This window comes from Phacochoerus africanus, chromosome 4 (assembly GCF_016906955.1).
Source record: "Phacochoerus africanus isolate WHEZ1 chromosome 4, ROS_Pafr_v1, whole genome shotgun sequence".
In the NCBI taxonomy this organism is placed as follows: Eukaryota; Metazoa; Chordata; class Mammalia; order Artiodactyla; family Suidae; genus Phacochoerus; species Phacochoerus africanus.
Genome location: NC_062547.1, coordinates 11,650,923 through 11,670,196, shown reverse-complemented (window position 1 = coordinate 11,670,196; position 19,274 = coordinate 11,650,923). Strand labels below are relative to the sequence as shown.

General features: G+C 49.4%; 1 protein-coding gene across 3 annotated transcripts in view; it reads left to right on the top strand.

Moving 5' to 3' along the window:
• The window catches only part of STX3 (syntaxin 3), a 44,001-nt gene that overhangs the window by 19,596 nt on the left and 5,131 nt on the right, over nt 1-19,274 (top strand). For 2 of the 3 annotated variants that reach the window (XM_047775645.1, XM_047775644.1), the window contains exons 3-10: nt 7,827-7,926; nt 8,508-8,582; nt 9,698-9,765; nt 13,136-13,244; nt 14,074-14,147; nt 14,230-14,364; nt 16,338-16,448; nt 17,970-18,083. In XM_047775645.1, coding sequence (XP_047631601.1) covers nt 7,827-7,926; nt 8,508-8,582; nt 9,698-9,765; nt 13,136-13,244; nt 14,074-14,147; nt 14,230-14,364; nt 16,338-16,448; nt 17,970-18,053 — 756 coding nt within the window. In that variant the 3' untranslated portion in view covers nt 18,054-18,083. Of the gene's footprint in view, nt 1-7,826; nt 7,927-8,507; nt 8,583-9,697; nt 9,766-13,135; nt 13,245-14,073; nt 14,148-14,229; nt 14,365-16,337; nt 16,449-17,969; nt 18,088-19,274 lie in introns of all 3 variants that reach the window. The other variant, XM_047775646.1, reaches the window with a different exon arrangement.

Here is a 19,274-nt window from a genome sequence, read left to right as displayed (position 1 = left end):
TGGAAAGCTTGGGTGGGGGGCGGGAGTTGTGTATCACCAACAGAAACACGGGCTTTGGAGCCAGGTAAATGCAGGTTCCAGTCTCAGCCCTGCTTCTGACAGCTGTTGATCTTGTGAATGTTCCTGAACAGGCGTGGTTTCCTTGTCCGTATACTGGGATTGACACTATTAATTCCCCCCAGGGCTCTTGTGAGGGTTAAGTTGGGTGATGTTCCTAAAACATTCTGTGGGGCCTCTGACATGTCTGTGCTCAGTGAATGATGCTTCAGCCAAACTAAACCGAACCTCAGAGTCCAGGCACTGGAGTTCCTGCCACCATCCTCTGATTTCTTTAGTGAAGCTTTTATTGTGTATTCAAAGGTGTCATATTCCTTTTGCGGGGCAGGTGCGGGTACATCCTCTAGAGTGTGGATGTGGAAAAGCCGCCCTCCAGTTCCTCTCTAAGTGGAGTGGAGCAGGATCTGATGGCGCTGTGAGAGTCATAAGCAGGTGCAAGAGTGAGCTTGAGTGCAGCTGGCCTGCCTGGGAAGTTGGCCGTCAGTGCAGCACAGATCCATGCCCTCTCCGTGGGTGGGTCCGTCCCTTTGGTCAAGGAGTCATAATGAGATCAAACAATGCTTGTGTTTTGTGAGTCCAGCGTTATTCTAGGTGTGGACTGTGGAAGGGAAAGGTCTTCCTGTTCAGGGCTGGGGGTGGACTTGAGATGGGGAATGTTGCCGTAGCTCATCCCTCTGATCTTGCCTTGGAGAAGCAGATACATGAGCTTCTCTCCTAAGCTAAGGATTCTTGGAGTTCTCATTGTGGTGCCGTGGAAATGAATCTGACTAGTGTCCATGAAGATGCGGGCTCGATCCTTGGCCTCACTCAGGGGGTTAAGGATCCAGCGTTGCCATGAGTTATGGTGTAGGTCCCAGATGTGGCTGTGGCTGGCAGCTGCAGCTCCAATTTGACCCCTCACCTGGGAACTTCCATATGCCGTGGTATGGCCCTAAAAAGACCAAAAAAAAAAAAAAAAGATTCTTCTCCAGTAACAATATCCTGCCCCCTCCTCTTAACCCAGAAAGAGGGGCCCTGAGAGGCAATATTCCTGGCAAGGTGGGAAGGTGGGTGGTGGGCGGTGGCCTGGGAGACGTGGTCCGAGTCTCTTCTCAGGCCCGTAATAGCAGTTGACCAGGGGCAGGTTACTTAACGCAGCTGGGTTTTGAATCCTGCTCTGGAGATGAGGAATGGCAGCCCTCACCTTTCAAGGTCATGGTGAGGATCACATGCGATCCCGTGAGGGCTGTACATCTGGAAAGCGTTATCTGACCACAACAGCGCCAGATGGATGGTAGTTATTTTGGGGACTTAACAAGGACTTGAGGGCTGCTGCTTTCCTTACTGCTTTCTCTTCATTAAATGCTTTTCTATCATTTAAAAGAAAAAAAAAAAAAGCCTACCACATTTGGGGAGAGAAGAGGACAGCATGGTGGGTGGAAAAAGCATGATTTTTGGACTTAATTCCTTATCTGCCGCTAACTGTGTGATCTTGGGCATGTGCCTTAATTTCTCTAGGTCTCTGTGGGTTTATCTATGAGATGGGGAGAAAAATATTCACCTTGCAGTTTTGTTGAGGATTAAAGGAGCCAACACTCAGTGCTTAGAGGGGGCTTAGGAAGTGTTACTTTCCTTTTTTCTCATCTGAAAGAGCAGAGGGAGGATTAGCATGGAGGAGACAGAGGCCAGAGGGAGTGGGTCATGGAAAGGGAGCCTGTAGGTGCTGGCTGCCCATGGATCCTGGTCTCAGTCTCAGCTCTGCCCTTTACTAGTTGTTTAAAAGCTCCAAGCAAATGGTATAACCAGTTGTTTAACTGCCCTAAACCCCAATTTCCTCTAAAGTGGGAAGAGCAGTACCTGCTGGTTATTAGAAAGTATTCGGATGTACCCAGCGTGGTGCTTGACACATGGAAAGTATATCGCCAGTGATAAACTATAGTTCTCTTCCCCAGTCTCTTCCCCAGTCTATTTGTGAATAAGTGGTTTTGTTCATAAACAGACTGCACAGTTTAATTTTCTAGAATGTGGTCTGGCAGTGTCCTTGCAAGTGGGTTAAAGTGTATCATTTCAGATGATGGGGATTTGGGGAAGTGAGACAGTGTCCCCTTCTAGGTGTTGGAGGCACACACCCTGCCCATCCTGCGGGAGAGAGCTGAGTAGATTTCTTGGGAATGCACTCTCTTGTTTTAAAAAAAAAAAAAAGCAAAAGACTCAGTGCCTTTTGGACTGCTTCCAGCAAGTCGGTCAGCCCTGGTTGTTTGCCAAGGGCCGATGGTGTGAATCACAGCTTGGTCAGAGAGGCGTTTGCGAGGTGCAGGTGAAGTCACAAGACCAGGATGTTTTCAGAATGCGCTTTGCCCTGTAAAACTTAAGCGGTTTCTCCAGCTTCCCAGTTGTTGCAGAAAAGAATTGGCCCATGGGTGTTCAGGCCTCCTTGTCTGATTAAGCCAGGGTCTAGTCAATGATAAACCCCAGGTTATTGTCTAATTTGCAGTTAATCTGTTTTCCTTGATCTCTTTGTTCAGTTGGCAGAGAGAACAAAGTTGAAGAGGAGAAGTTCCTCTTGTAGCTCAGAGGTAACGAACCCAGCTAGTATCCAGGAGGACGTGGGTTCGATCCCTGGCTTCGCTCAGTGGGTTAAGGATCCTGCATTGTCATGAGTTGTTGCAGTCTTGACTCAGATCGCGTGTGGCTGTGGCTGTGGCTGTGGCTGGCAGCCACAGTTCCTTTTTGACCCCTAGCCTGGGAACTTCCATATGCCATGGGCATGGCCCCAGAAAGCCAACAAACTAACAAACACACAAAAAAATCCCCAAAAACAAACAAAAAAAGCAAAGTTGAAGAGGAAATAGGACCTACCTGAGAAGGCAGGGTTGAGAGATGGAGCCTGTTCTGGTTGTGTGGTTGTCTGTTGCTATAGCAAGTCACCCTAACAGTTAGTGGTGTAAGATCACCCTTTGGTAATCCTTGTGGATCCTGTGGGTTAGGGATTCAGACACGGCCCAGTGGAGGTGGGTTGTTTTGGCTCTACAATTTCTGGGGCCTTCGCTGGGAAGACTTGGACAGCCAGAGTCTGGAATCTCAGAGACTTCTTTATTCAAATGTCTGTGCCTGGGACTAGGGTGACTCAAAGGAGGGTTTGTACATGACTTCTTTCTGTGGCTTGGGCTTCTAGCGTGACTGACTCAGGGACATGGGGTTTGCTAGAGGAGGCTCAGGGCTCCAGGGCAAGTGTCGCAGCCACAGAAGTCATACAGTACATCCCTTACGCCATGCTCTGTTGTTGAAGCTGTCACAAGCCGGCCAGGTTCCAGAGGACGGTATGTAAACACCACCTCTCATTGAGGAGCATCAGGAGTTTGTGTCATGTTTTGAAACAACCCTAAGACATTACCCTGCACCAGCATCCCAGGCAGTGAGATAGGCGGCAGTTTAGAAAAGTTCAAAAATCCTTTTATCAGGGAGGAAAACTACCCCAGTCCCCCACGCTGACCTTCCTTGTGGTCCATTGGCGGGCAGTGGATCACATGGTCATGGCCCTTCTTGCTGGAAGGGAGACCAGGAAAGCGAGAACTTAGCAAAGGGACAGGATGGTCAGGATTGCATTTGGACTGATCTTGATTCATCCTCTGGGTCTGGCAACATGGCAAATTCATAAGAAAGGGCAGGGGCAGGCACGGATGGCCATTTGGATAGTGGTGTATGAGATGCAAAAAGGCTTCTGTGATCAGGTATGTTTGAGAAACCCTCGATACTCTTGTCCTCCCATGGAGACTGAACCATGAACTTACTAAAGATCCCAGAAGTCCTATGATAAAGAAACCTGGTTAACCTGCCTCTCTCGACATTTATTTTTTCATAGGACCCTTTCTGACATAGAACTTCCATTAACAGAATGAATGAATACATTTCAGAGAAGGCTTTTATACAGTTTTCTTTCTTGGCTGGGCTTAAAAAAATGTCTGAGACCCAATCTCACAGTGGTGTGGGAAGCAAGCTTGTCTCTTGAGTTACTTGGATTCATTTATCTTTTCGTTAAGGAAACTTGTGCCGAGGGACCCCACGTGCTTGGCCCAGTGATGGGGATCCAGGTGGCTGCGGGGGACGAGGTGGGCAGAGCAATGGCTGGTTAGAGGAACTGGGAGGTGAGCAGCCTTGTGGTTTCTGTTAAAAAGGAAGAGCCTCAGAGTGGATGTAACTTGGACATCTAGGCATTAAGTCGAAGCTAGCCGGTTAAATACTCTCCAGCTCTTTCTTGAAGTAGCATCTTTGGATGACTAGGTGAGCTGGTAGGTCCTGCTGTTCTGGGCTCTTTTCGATCATCAGGCATGAAGCCTTTGCTGGTCATTTGCCTGTTTTTTGCTCTCAGGTCCATTCCCCACCCTTCCTGTGCTCTGCTCTGTATTGCGAGGAACTCATTGCCCAAGTTCCCTTGCCAACTGGCTTTTGGTGTGTTTGACCCAGGGGAGGCGGGGGAGATGAGGCCACAGCCTCCCTCCCTAGATGTATCTCTTCCGTGGCTTCAACTTGCACTCCACAGACCCCGCCTCCATGGTTCCTATCCTGCCAGTCAGTTCCAAAATGGCCTGGCTCCCATGAGAGGAGCACTGGTGACCCCGCCTTCCTTCTTTGACCCTCCAGCCTGCTGCTGCAAATTTCAAGTGCCTCACCATCCTCTGGCTTTTCAACTCTTGCATCTCTGTAAAGAGTCCCCTCTATTTTATTACTTTGATTAAAATAACTAGGTAGGTTTTTATTTTCCTGACTATATTCTGAGTGATGCAAAGCCCAAATACACTTCATCGATTTGAGATTATTGTCTAAGAATACTAGTTTTCATGGGTCAATATAATGCTGAGATTCTTTCTGTCTGTCTTGCTTTCTGTCTTCCTTCCTTCCTTTTTAGGGCCGCACCCATGGCATACTGACGTTCCCAGGCTGGGGGTCGAATCAGAGCTGCAGCTGCCAGCCTACGCCACAGCAACCCCAGATCCAAGCTGTGTCTGTGCCCTACACCACAGCTCATGGCAGTGCTGGATCCTTAACCCACTGAGCAAGGCCAGGGATCAAACCCGCATCCTCATGGATACTAGTCAGGTTCGTTACCTCTGAGCCACGATGGATACTCTGAACTTGAATTTTTAGATTCGGTACCTGCCAATTTCCAACCAGTCCTGCCCCTCAATCTTTGGTTATCTGGCGAATGCACAAAAGGAAATTAGTTTGCATGTACCTACTGCCATGAAATACCCAGAAAGTCACTTTTGAGAAAAACTAATATTTCCAAGAAAAAACAGAGACACAAAGTTCAAGAAAAAAAAAAAAAAAAAGCTCTGTGATTGGCCAGTTGCCCATCCTGAAGTCCTGAAGGGGTTCGATGAACTGACTAAATTACTCAGTTACTAAATCAGAGTCCCTGAGATACTTGCAAATGAGGAGGTTGATGAGGACAGGGGGAAAAGGGCAGCGGCAGTGGGGGGAGGGGGAGTGGAGGTGGGGGAAGGGGAGACCTCTGACCCGGAAGGTCCCGCAGGTGGGTTGAGGACGGTACCTGGGCCCAGTTCTGCCCGTCTAGCTCTGTGAGCCATTTACTATCGGGTCTCCAAGTGTCTGGAGTGACTCTGAGCTTGGGGTCCAACAGCTTCATGCCACCAACTTCCTACCTCGTCTTTCTGTCACTGATCAAACTTGGGGTCTGCAGGTTCTTTATGAAATAATGTTTCGGGATGTGTCTTCCAAAACATCCTGTCCTTTGAACATACAAAACCTCAGGCCTCCAGCTGTGCCCAAAGATGGCGATTAGTACAGTTGTTAAACTCATTTTAAAGTGGTGAGTACAGAGAGTTCCCGTCGTGGCGCAGCGGAAACGAATCCGACTAGGAACCATGAGGTTTCAGGTTCAATCCCTGGCCTCGCTCAGTGGGTTAAGGATCTGGTGTTGCCCTGAGCTGTGGTGTAGTTTGCAGATGCAGCTCGGATCTGGCGTTGCTATGGCTGTGGTGTAGGCCGGCGGCTACGGCTCTGATTAGACCCCTATCCTGGGAACCTCCATATGCCGTGGGTGCGGCCCTCAAAAGACCAAAGACAAAAATAAATAAATAAAAAATAAGATGGTGAGAACATTTTATTCTAGAAAGACTTTTTTCTTGTTTCTGTTTTGTACAGTGTGTTTGCTCTGGCAAGATAGTCATGTGATGGAAGTGAAAACATGGGGCGATGCAGTGACATTTTATGAGCTGTAAGAGGAACCAGTGTTTGATGTGAGAGATAAAGAGAGAGGGAAGGGTAAGGCGGCAATTTCTGGGTCCCCCGAGGGCCTCATTATGAGGTGGTTATAGCCCAAAGCCACTGGCATTCACAGGTGATAACATAGGCTTTATTTATTTATTTATTTATTTATTTTTACTGCTCAGGTGGGCTTGGGATGCTGCTAAAAGTGAGCGTATGGGGAAGCCAAAACCATTATCTTAACTCTAATGGAAAAATGGTCCCAGTTGGACCCTGGAGGGCACTGTTTGAGTGCTGTTCCTTCCATCACCTCTGTGACCTTTTTAACCCTTCATTTCCTTATTGGAAAAATGGTCCCAATGCAGTGTTGTGATTTGTTTGGCCAGCATTTAAAATGCTTCGCAAATGTCTGGGTAGGTCCTTGTATTTGTCCTTACACTCTGCTGATATGATTGCATTGAGATGTTATTCCATATCTTCAAGCAAGCGATTCTCTTGTCAAACTATGGTGCGTTCAAGCCAATTTATTTGTAGAAGGCGGAGTCCCTGTCCCAGTGGCAAAAATACTTATTGGAGGGGTAGAGAACTCAAGTTTTACTTCTCGACTTTCTTTGCAATTGGGAGAGCCGTGACTAGGTTTTTGAAAACAAGTGAATTATTCACTGGAAGAAAGAGCATCTTGAGTTGTATTTTCATTGCATCTTGGGTGTTAAGATCTTACTGTTTGGCGTTTTACCAGATTTCTGTTGTTGACTGTGGCAGCGCTGATGTGCCCCTCATTGTGGAACTGTGGCAGGTGATATGGGGGGGGGGGTCCTGAGGTCCCTGGCATGGGCTGTCTCCTGCACTTGTGCCGTGACCACCTCAGTAGGGGCCGTGAGGCAGGGGCGCCCGGTGCCTTTTGAGAGGGAGCTGAGGCTGCACTTAACGCTCAGCAGAGTCCTGGATGGTGTGCTGTCTGGGAGTGAGGTGCGGCTGGAAGTGCTTTCTGATGCACACTGTACAGCCAGGAACCTCAGGAATGGCAGAAATGGTCCATGGCTCCAGCCCCTGGGTCCTGATCATCTGAGGCTGTCAGCCAGTGAGAGGCGTTTGCCCAGAACTGGAGCTGGCCCGTCTCCCCAGATGGTCACTGCTTCCTCTCTCTTTCTCTTCCTCTGTTTCTCTCTTCCTCTTCCTCTCATTCTTCTCTCTCTGTTTCTCACCCTCTAGGTCTGTTCTCTCCCTTTCTTTTCTTTCCCTCTTTCCTTTTTCCCTCTCTCCCATCCTCACTCTCTGAGGTTTCCAGTTTTAGAGGAGCTGAGCATCAGCCTGAGAAGGTTTCATGACCCTTCCCTCTGGTTCCCTCATGGGTCTTTCTGGCCGGAATCCTCTCAGTCAAGGTGAGCAAGTGTATTCCTCTCAGGGAGTGATGAGGACAGATCTTCAGTGACTGCTCTGACTACGGAGAGGGTTGTCACTGGGCTCACGGGTCCTCAGAAGACCTTTCTCGCCGCCGTCGTCTTCCCCAAACCCAGAACGTGATCATAGCTGTATTCTCCCTCTTGTCTTTCTAATTTTAGATCGAGGAAACTCGACTCAACATTGACAAGATCTCAGAGCATGTGGAGGAAGCTAAGAAACTCTACAGCATCATTCTCTCTGCGCCCATTCCAGAGCCAAGTGGGTGTTGACTCAGGGCTGAATCACCCGACCGTGACCCTTGGCCACTGGGGCTGGGCCTCGGCCGGCAGGGGAGGGGATGTGTTACCTCACACTGACGTCTGGACCGCATCATCGCCCACCCTCCCTCACCCACTTCTGACTCACACGGCCCTGACCGCCATCAGCGTTTCTCCTCATGGTTCCCCTCAACCCGTTTTGCCGAACTTTCCTCTGCTTCCCAACCATCTGTCTCATGACTGGCAATGACTGTGCTGCTCAAATACCTCATCTCTGCCCCACCGCTGCTCTTGTGCCATTTCCTCCACCTGAAATGCTCCCTCCGCCCCCCCCCCCCCATTTTTCCATGAACTGTTTTTATTCTGTAAGTCTGAGGTAGGGTGCCTGGAACAAAAATGCCTTTTAAAAATAAGCCCTCTGTGATCCCAATGAGGATGCCTGGGGAGCCCACCGGGATGTGTGCTGCTCTGGGTGGAGGGCGCTGAAAAAGCACCCCATCTCTTCCATTGATTGTTGTAGCTGACTAAGCAATCAGTCTTTTCTACCTGCCTGATTCCACCTGCCTTTTTTTTTAAATCCAGAAACCAAGGATGACCTGGAGCAGCTCACGACTGAGATCAAGAAAAGGGCCAACAACGTCCGGAACAAACTGAAGAGTAAGAAGGCAGCAGGGGGTTCAGGCAGCTCCCCCCCCGCCCCCACCCATCTCACGGCCTCCGTGTCCAACTCTTCTGGACTGAGACTCTTCCCGATGGGAGTGACACTCTTCGTGGTCTGGGCACTGTCCCTGGAACAGACCTATTCTAGCCCCAGAAATTCTGTCTGCTCTTGGGTCATGACTGTGGTTGGAGGAGTCCGGAGTGGAAGTTTGGAGGCGGGAATGAAAGTGTGCTTTCAGCTGCTGAATATTTGTGTGACTTGGTCCTTAAACTTAGTCCGTCAACTTTTTTCCTCCTGGTCCCGATTCTTCGGCACCTACAGACACATGAATAGTGGTGTTGGTTATCTCTGGATTCCGGAGAGGTTGTTCAGTCTGCAGATATTTCTTGGGGACCAGGTGTCTCACCCTCCATTTCCACCCCCCCCCCCACCCCTTGGCTTAGGGCATTCCTCAGTGAAGCCACTCTCATAGAGTCGGTTCCCCTGGGGCCCAGAAGGCTTCTTGGTTTCATAAGTCATTTGCATTCTTGCCCCATTGTGTTTGGAGACGAGTGCTTGCTGTTGGTCAGAGTATGAAAGTGGCATTGCTCAGCCTAAGTAATCAGTTCTCAGCCAAAGCAGACAGTGCTACCTGTTTTCACGGGGGTGGAGGTGGAGGTCACTAGTGGCAGCTTCCATCCGTAGCACTGATCATGTGCCCAGCCCTCAGTGGGCATCCTCCTTTCATTTCCACATCAGAATCGTCAGAGAGGGGCACAGCTCTTTATTCTGTCTTACAGATGAGAGAATGGGACCACAGGTTAAGTGGCTTTTCCAGAGGTAGACGGCTAGTAGGTGGCAGGGCAAGGATTTGAGCCCATGTCTCTTGATGACAGAGACCCGAGTGGCTGACCCCTGAGCTGAGATGTAGCTGAGGAAGGCGTGTGCCTGGGAAAGGTGTGGAGTGTGCGTCCTGTGGCTCACGAGGGAGCTGGCCTTCCGAGACAGGGCCTGCCTGCTGTCACGTCTCCTGGCCCAGGTGTGAGAATGAGAGTCAGGGTTGCATTGTGCAGCGCGTGTCCTGGCAGAGAGCAGCAGATGCCTTGCCAGAACGCCCTTCTCTCCCACCCAGGCATGGAGAGGCATATCGAAGAAGACGAGGTCCGGTCGTCAGCAGACCTTCGGATTCGGAAATCCCAGGTGAGAGTTTCCCTGGTCTAACGATCATCTAGTCCAATCTTTTTTTAATTTATTTTTTCCTAGCTTTTTAATCTATTTATTTTTATTTATAAAACTTTTTATTGAGGAGTTTCCGTTGTGGCGCAGTGGAAACGCATCTGACTAGTATCTGTGAGGACACAGGTTTGATCCCTGGCTTCGCTCAGTGGGTTAAGGATCCGGTGTTGCCATGAATTTTGGTGTAGTTGCAGATGTGGCGCAGATCTTGCATTGCTGTGGCTGTGGTATAGGCTGGCAGCTGTAGCTCCATTTCAACCCCTTGTCTAGGAACCTCCATATGCCACAAGCGTAGCTCTAAAAAGCAAAAAAAAAAAAAAATTTTTTTATATTGAAGTATGGTTGATTTACAATATTGTGTTAGTTTCTGGTGCATAGTAGCAAAGCGATTCAGTTTGTACATATGAATTAAGGAGGCTCTTCAGGGGAGTTCCTGTCATGGCTCAGTGGTTAATGAATCCGACTAGGAACCATGAGGTTGCAGGTTCAATCCCTGGCCTTGCTCAGTGGGTTAAGGATCCCGTGTTGCCGTGAGCTGTGGTGTAGGTTGCAGACGCAGCTCGGATCCCAAGTTGCTGTGTCTCTGGTGTAGGCTGGCGGCTACAGCTCCGATTTGACCCCTAACCTTGGAACCTCCATATGCCGTGGGAGTGGCCCAAGAAATGGCAAAAAAGACCAAAAAAAAGAAAGATTCTCTTCAGACTTAATGGGGTGGGGGGGCAGTTGAGTGTTTTAAATTAGTGGGGTAGGAGTTCTCATCATGGCTCAGAGAAACAAATTCTCATCAGTATCCACGAGGACGCAGGTTTGACCCCTGGCCTCGCTCAGTGGGTTAAATATCCAGCACTGCCATGAGCTGTGGTGTAGGTTGAAGACATGGCTTGAGTCTGGTCTTGCTGTGGTTGTGCTATATAGGCTGGCAGCTATAGCTCCAATTCAACCGCTAGCCTGGGAACCTCCATATGCTGCAAGTGTGACCCTAAAAATACCAAAAAAAAAGGTAGTGAGGTGTGGTTGGTTGGGGCGAGTATCCTGGGAGATACGTATATGTTTCTTTCTCAGATTCTTTTTCATTATAGGTTATTATAAGATATTGAATATAGTTCCCCTGCTGTACAGTAAATCCTTGTTGTTTATTTCATATACAGCAGTGTGTATCTGTTAATCCCAGACTCTTAATTTATCCCCCCCTTTCCCTTTGGTAATTATAAGTTTGTTTTCTATGTCTGTGAATCTGTTAATTTGTATTATTTTTTAGAATCCACCTATAAGTGATATCACATAATATTTGTCTTTGTCTCACTTACTTAGTATGATAATCTCTAGTTCCATCCATGTTGTTGCAAATGGTATTATTTCATTTTCATTCCTTTTCATGGCTGAGTAGTGTTTCATGGTATGTATACGTACCACTTCTTCACCTGTTCATCTGTTACTTCCCTGTCTTGGTTATTATAAATACCATTGCTCTGAACATAGGGATGCATGTATCCTTTTGAATTACAGTTTTGTCCAGATAGATGCCCACGAATGGGATGGCTGGGTCATATGGTAGTTGTATATTTAGTTTTTAAAGGAACCTCCATACTGTTTTCCATAGTGGCTGCATGAATTTACATTCCCACCATCATGTAGGGGGGTTCTCTTTTCTAGCAGTGGAGTCTTAAAAACAAAAAACAAAAAAACAAAACAGCTCTTGTTTGGAATTCAGTTTGAAGAGCTGGTAGAGGAGAGCTGCCCAGGTTGAAGTAGGGAACGGGGTCGAGTCTGGCCCCCGTGGCCCCTCTCACGCTCCCCTCTGGTGAGGCCTCTGAGGCTCCCAGAGGCAGCTTAGGGTTGAGCATGCCTCCCTGGTTTACAGCTGAGGAAGCTAAAGTGTTCCTTCCGAAGATTGTTGGTCATCGTTTGTCCTGTTTGGTGGTCATCAGACACATGATCCTTGTCCTTGAAGAAATGGCACGGTGTTCAAGTGGCACAAGGAAACTTGACACGAGACCCCCAGGAAAGCCGTGTAGAAAGACATGCTGAAACACACATGCCCTCAGCCTCAGATGAGCTCGGGGAGAGCTGGGGTGCCCAGAGGCGGCTGGGCCATGGATGGGCAAGAGTGCCACCATGGGAGTTCCCCTTGTGGCTCAGTGGGTTAAGAACCCAACATAGTGTGCATGAGGTTGTGGCTTTGATCCTTGGCCACGACAAAAAAGTAAAAAGAGTGCCACCATGTACAGGCCCAGAAAGAGATTCTCCTTAGAGGCATGGGGGCAAAAGTGGTGTGTGTGTGTGTGTGTGTGTTGGAAGTGGTGGGGGTGGGGAGCAGACATGAAGAGAACAGCCTGACTAGAGTAAAAAGTTTGTCTTGGGATAGTGAGTATTGAGTTTCAGTAGAGAACACAGCGCCATATTCCAAAGGCCTGTGACTACCGTCTAGGGCGTTGCATTGACTGAGTAGCCTGCATGTAACTTCAGGTTGCAGTCTATTAGGAAGATACTCTGGTATCCATCTGAAAGCTGGATTGGCATGGGGAAGAGGCAAGAGGTGGGTGGGTCTCTAGTTGGGTTTTTGCAGTGGTTTTGGTCTGAATTTGCACGGTGATCATGGGATTGAAAGCACTGTAGATATGGATGATTTTGCAAAGGAAAAACGAGTAGGGCTTCATGCTGAGAGGTGGGCAAAGAATCAAAATGATAAAGATAGGTGTTTAGGCCCCAGGGCCGTTGAGTGAATGCCTTGAGTTGGATGCAAGAAAAGTTGGGGAGATGAGTCTGTATATGAGCCCAAGGATCTTTGGATGTAGGAGGCGAGTCCGCAGCTGTAGAGAGCAGGGCCTCTGAGATTCACAAAGAGGTCTCCTTTGGTCTCACAGTTACTTCACGAGTTCATCAAGGCAGGTAAACAAATACTGAACGCATGCTTTGGAAGGGTCAGCCGGCTCTCCCAGTGGTGTAAGGTTAGGAAACCAAAAAGTTGAGTCTCACAGTTCCCATCGTGACCCAGCAGGTTAAGAACCCGTGAGGATGCAGGTTTGATCCCTGGCCTCGCTCAGTGAGTTAAGGATCTGGCTTTTGCCACAAGCTGTGGTGTCGGTCCCAGATGCAGCTTGGATCCCCTGTGGCTGTGGCTGTGCCATAGGCTGGCAGCTCCTGTTTCACTCAGAGCTGGGGAACTTCCGTATGCTGAGGGTGCAGCTATGACAAGAAAAAAAATAGTTGAGTCTTTTTTCCAAGCCCGGTGCTGCCATAGAGGAGGCTGTGTGGGGGTGGGGTTCTGTAAGTCGTGGACCTTCCATCTCCCTCTCCCCCCGGGGGCTCACGGCCTTTGACCTTGTCCCCACAGCACTCCGTCCTCTCCCGCAAGTTTGTGGAGGTGATGACCAAATACAACGAGGCGCAGGTGGACTTCCGTGAACGCAGCAAAGGGCGGATCCAGCGGCAGCTGGAGATCAGTGCGTGTTTGAAGTTTGGCCTGTGCCCCTTCCCCTTTCCTGCCACGCACTTGTCAGTCCCAGATTGTGAGGCTGGAGGAGAGGGAGCAGCCCCGTGGGTGGCCTCTGCCTTCTGTTTTGTGCCCAAGCCGAGGAGAGGCCTTATAGCACTGGCGCATCCTGGATGTGGTGTCTCAGGCTGGAAGGTGGCTCCAGGTCATCAGGCCCCAGTGTTCGGTTGCCATGGGAACCGGCGTTTCCTCCTACATGGAGGGAAACATCTGCTACCCAGCTGCCCTCCTCTGAGCTCGCGACATCTCTTGCTGCCTACTGACAGCAAAGAAGGATGCTAGTTGCCGTGAGAAATCAAGAAATCAATAAAGCCGGCCCTTTAGGAATCAGCTGTGTGGAGGGCAGGGCGGGGTGTGGTTTGGGTGCAGGAATTGTATAAACAAGGGCACAGCCAGGACAGAGCACATGTGGTCAGGAGGGGCGGCTGTCCCGGGCCTGGGGACGGGGCGCATTTGGGCAGCAGGGTGAGGTCAGGACGGATGGAGGGGGAGGTCACCCAGGCAGCATGGGCTCCTCCTCCTGAGGACCTTGTTCTCTGTGGCGTAGTCAAGGGGCCAGGACGCATTCTGAGCTGGAGGGAATGTGATCAGACTCGTGCTTCAGGAAGGGAATTGCTGATCCTGTTAGGGAAGGACTGGGTTGGGGAGAACTCAGGAGAAAGGCGAGTCGGGAGGCCCTTGGAGTGTTGCAGAGGCCTTGGTCTTTATGATGAGGTTGGTGTGATTCCCACTTGGGGGGAACTTTTGAAATGGTATGCTCTGCTTCTTTTGTTATAAAGCTGGCAAGAAGACAACGGATGAGGAGCTGGAGGAGATGCTGGAGAGTGGGAACCCTGCCATCTTCACCTCGGGGGTGAGTGATGCGGGGCAGGGGGCGGGGAGGGGGGAGCCCTGCGGGGGGTGGGGGCTGAAGGCCTCTGTGTGGATGGTCGTAGATCATCGACTCTCAGATTTCCAAGCAAGCCCTCAGCGAGATCGAGGGGCGGCACAAGGACATCGTGAGGCTGGAGAGCAGCATCAAGGAGCTTCACGACATGTTCATGGACATTGCCATGCTGGTGGAGAACCAGGTAATGCCCGGGGCACCAGCATGGGCAGGGAGGGCGGAAGCCCTGGGTCTCCTGCAAAGCCTGAGGAGGGGCCTCCTGGAAAACCGGGTGGGGCTGGAGAATCGTTAGGAATTTGCAGTGGAATCAGGGAATTCCAGTGTGGCCGGGAAAGGAATGAACTTGGGTGCTGACACTTCCAACAATCACAACCTTGTCCTTCGAGCCTGTTACTTTGGCTCGGAAATCACTTCTACTTAACATGGGGTTTGCTGTGCTCTGCCAAGTACCGGGTTTCCTCCAGCCTCAGGATTGCTGTCTTTTTTTTTTTTTTTTTTTTAAAGTTAGAAATACAGGTTCTTAATAATGATGCCTTAAAACAACCTCCTGATAGGAACTATTTCACTGGTGACATGGATACATAGGGTCTTTTCCCAGGTTCACAGTGAGAAGTTAGGTTTAACAGGTTTTTATGCTTTGCTTTTTTTGTTTTGTTTTTTTTTTTGTCTTTTTGCCTTTTCTAGGGCCACTCCTGTGGCATATGGGGGTTCCCAGGCTAGAGGTCTAATCGGAGCTGTTGCCACTGGCCTACGCCAGAGCCACAGCAACACGGGATCCGAGCTGCATCTGCGAGCTACACCACAGCTCACGACAACACCAGATCCTTAACCCACTAAGCAAGGCCAGGGATTGAACCTGCAACCTCATGGTTCCTAGTCGGATTCGTTAACCACTGCGCCACGACGGGAACTCCCTGTTTTGCCATTTTTGTTTCTTCTTCAGTATGTGTTTTTCCAAAATTTTGGATGCTTTTTGCTAAGGAACAGAGCAGACCACACGGTAAATGAAGAAAGAGCAAAAGAATATTTGCAGGAAAACTGGAAACACTCCCGGTGCTTAGGTTGCTGGCCTCTTTGGTTCTGGTTCAGGGATGGAAGGCTCTGTCCCCTGCATGGTGGTGTCAGTCGCATGGCTCCTGGTTCTTAAGATGCAGTTAAATACGCCACAGTGCTGTGGTTTGGTGGCACTATTTCCAGGCTCTGCCACCTGGAAAGGCTGGAAAGCTGTTTCCTTTGTAGAAGGAAACCTAACTGAAGCCTGAGCACTACCTGGCTGGTTTTGACATCAATTCCCTGGTCTGGGCTCTGGGGCCTTTCCTCCACCCCCTCTGGCCTCAGAGACCACTTCTCCGTCCCTCCATTCCCACTCTTCTTTTTTCTCCCCACACTGCCTTGCCGAGGGACTGTTTTGAGATTCGAGTGGTGGTAAGTGCCTTTCCCTGTTTAAAGACTCCCATAAAGCCATGGGTTGGGTTCGGAAGGTCTGGGTCAGTGAAGGGAATTCCCAGCCTAAGATGCGAAGAAAATCAGTTGGAAAAACCAACTCTCCGGTCAGGAAGTAATAGCTGAGAAATAGTTGGGAATCTTATTAAGAGACATCTGTCTCTTAACCAGATAACTGGTAAAAACCAATGTTTGTCAGTTGTGGGGCCTGGAATTATCTTAGAGAAACCACAGTTGTTCCCGCCTCAGTTATTTATTGAGCACCTGCTGTGTGCTGGGCACTGTTCTCTAGAAGTGAACACACTCAGTTCAGGCTGAATGAACTTGGTTCAGGTCTGAATCACCAGGAAGAGGTCAGCATCTTGGTAATGCCCTAAGAACATGAGATATACTTTTTTTGGCTTCTTTCCTTACATAGTTCATGTTAAAAAAAAGAACATACCAAGCCTCTAGACAGTGTGCCCCAGCTGCCCAGGGCTGTGCTGTCTCGGAGAAGTAATTGAGTGAATGTTTCTGGGACAACTCCCACGGCCTGGGCATCACAGGTAGTCAAGGGTCACGGGGAAGATGTGATAGTGGGTCCTGTGGAAGGCTGCACAGTGAAGTTTCCAGATGCTCCTCTTAGCACTGAAAAGAAGGAGAACTGCTTTCTCACCTGAGTAGGACCATCCTCAGGTGGGTTTCCCAGGTGTGACGAGTGTCTGTTCTTTGCAGGGTGAGATGTTAGATAATATAGAGTTGAATGTCATGCACACAGTGGACCACGTGGAGAAGGCTCGGGAGGAAACGAAAAGAGCCGTGAAGTACCAGGGTCAGGCTCGCAAGGTGAGACTCTGGCGCTGCCTTTGGAGAAGAGGATCCATTGTGTGTGCTGTCTCTTGCTCTCTCTCTCTCTCCTCCCCACCCCGCTCTTCTCTCTCCCCATCTCTCTTCCTGCTTCTGCCACCTCTCGTATCCGGGGGAAGGGAGCCATGATTGACCGTATTGAGAACAACATGGACCAGTCAGTGGGCTTCGTGGAGCGGGCTGTGGCGGATACCAAAAAGGCTGTCAAGTATCAGAGTGAAGCTCGGAGGGTGAGCCCTTGGTCTCGGCTGGACCAACAGCTTGTCCTTCCTCTGGTCATTCCCTACCAGTGTCCCTGAGCCCATACCTTCCCTCTGTCCTGGCCTCATCCAAAAGCCCCTGTCAGCCTTCCCTAGAGAATAGCTGCCCTTCCTTCCCAGGTGTGCCTAGCATGGATCTGGCTCTCAGGCGCCCTACCCAGGACCCCACACTGGAAGGCAGCTCTATGGGGTGGAGGCGTCACTGGCCCATGTTGCTGCTCAGCCCTGGCGCAGAGCTGGTGATCCTTTCACATGTTACACTTGACTCCTCTGCTCTTCAGCAACCTCTTCATTGCCTTCCACTCCAGTGCCCAAGCCCTGCCCATCTGTCTCTTTCTCTACTGTGAACCCAGGGGGTGCCATTGCTATGTAAACATTATCTCATGTCTTAGGAGCACCTGTCATTTCTATTTTATAGATAAAACAGTTGGGCATCAGAGGTTAAGTAATAGGCTTCAGGCCACCTAGTAAGCATAGGAACCGGGATTCAGATGCAGATTCCAATCCAGCTCTTTCCGTCACACCATCCTGTCTCCACAGCCCCCTCCCTCCTCTAGTTCTGGTGCCCCCGTGGCTTGAGGACTTCTCAGCTCCTCTACCCAGTGACTGTGGGAGCCAGCTCTGGTGGTGATTGCCTTTTGAGTCTGCTCTCTTTTGCCTTTTTCTCTTGGGCTCTGATATTTTTGTGTTTCTGTCTTTCTTTGTCTTCTGACTTGACCTGTGGTTGGGGCAGGTATCTAGGGAGCCGGGAGGTTACTTTACGCGATGAATGCAGGCTGGTTCACAACAGGACTGCGGTCATGCATTCGGATCGCCTGTCACAGTCCTTGTGTCCTCTGGGGGAGAGATGGATAGAAGTTTGAAATTAGGACTTTCTCAAAAATGTCTTTACATTCCTTGAAAAGGAAAAACTGGTCACCGAATATCTGGACCTGTTGCAGCTTGGCAATCCCGTGATCATTGCTCTTACATCTGTCCACAAAGGCAAGGCAGCAGTGTGAGCCGAGAGTGATGGAAACTCCATCTTTTCACCTGCTGGCATTGCTAGTCCAGACGTAATTGAAGGAACATAAACTGTCCGAATGGACTGTCTTTATGTAGAGATTCTGGCTTTTTACTTGGATGGCTAAGATGCCTCCTAGGCAGAGGCGAGAGAACCTGGGTTTGGGATGACTTATTATGGCTTTTCGGTTGTTTGCAATAATGACTTGTTTTTTGTTTCTTTTATCCCTCTCTCCAGAAATTGATAATTATCATTGTGGTAGTGGTTGTGTTGCTGGGCATTTTAGCATTGATTATCGGACTTTCCGTGGGGCTGAAGTGAGGGCAGCCTGTGAGGCTGCTGCACTGAAATGTAAGTAAGTAGAAGGTTCCTGGGGACTCTGGATTCACTCCCTCCTGAGAAGGCAGCCTGGGGTCTCACAGGCGGCTTCTTCCCCCCATGGTCGCCCTTGGGCACACTGCGCTCACTAAAGCTTTCAGCACTCATGCGTTTTCTCAGCTCCGTAACATCTATTCTCGGGTCCTGGCTGCGGCGTGTGGGCAGAGTCTTGGTGGTTCCTCTCCCGTGGGTTCTGTCCTCACTCTGTCTTGTAATGGGCTTCATCATTGGTCCTCGTTCTCTGAGCACCTCACTTCCACTCCTCTTCCCCAGCAAGCCTGCTCCTAAGTTGGGTACACTCTATGCCTGGGATCTGGGCTTTGTCTTCTGAGTGCTTGCTGGCTTTTGGGGATGCTGAGCTTTGCCTTCCTTTTCTGATCAGTGTAAATGAAGCTCTGATGGGGGTGGGTAGGGTTTTGTTTGTGGATGACGGGTTGGATCTTGAACCACCAGAGTAGCTAACATTTTAGAGGCTTGAGCTGTACATACATCATTGAATCCTCACAACACTTTAGAGACAGGCCCTATTATCATCCCCATTTTACAGATGAAAATGCTCAGGCTTGCAGAGAAGTAACAGGGTCAGGTTTGAACACACAGCTAATAGTGGATCTAGGGATGTTCTTTCTACATCTTAGCTTCTCTTTGTGAAACAAGATAGCCATTTATCTTGTCTCCAAAGTCTAGAGAGGCTTAGAGAATAATGACTTTAAAATTTAGGTTATGGGAGTTCCCTGGTGGCTCAGTAGGTTAAGGATCTGGCATTTTCACTGCTGTAGCTCTGGTTACAGCTGTGACACGGGTTCGATCCCTTGCCCAGAGACTTCACAGGCCATGGACATGGCCAAAAAAAATTTTAAGATATGAATTTCTTGAAAAAAAGAATAGAGCTGACCACTGCATCAGGATTTCATGTATGCAGCAGTAGCGTGGCGGGAACCGTCTAGTTATTGGGACTGTGAAGTCTCCTGTGACTTCTTAAGTATTATTCTTCTGAATAAAACATAGTATGTATTGTTAAAAAAAAAAAAGACCTGTAAAATACAGAAAAGGTGAACAGAATGAACTTTATTGCTGATAACCTTCTGGCATGTGCACACACTCAGACTGGGTTAACATCAGACGGTGTTACCTGTGTTTGGTTCCCAGTTACAAAATCATAAG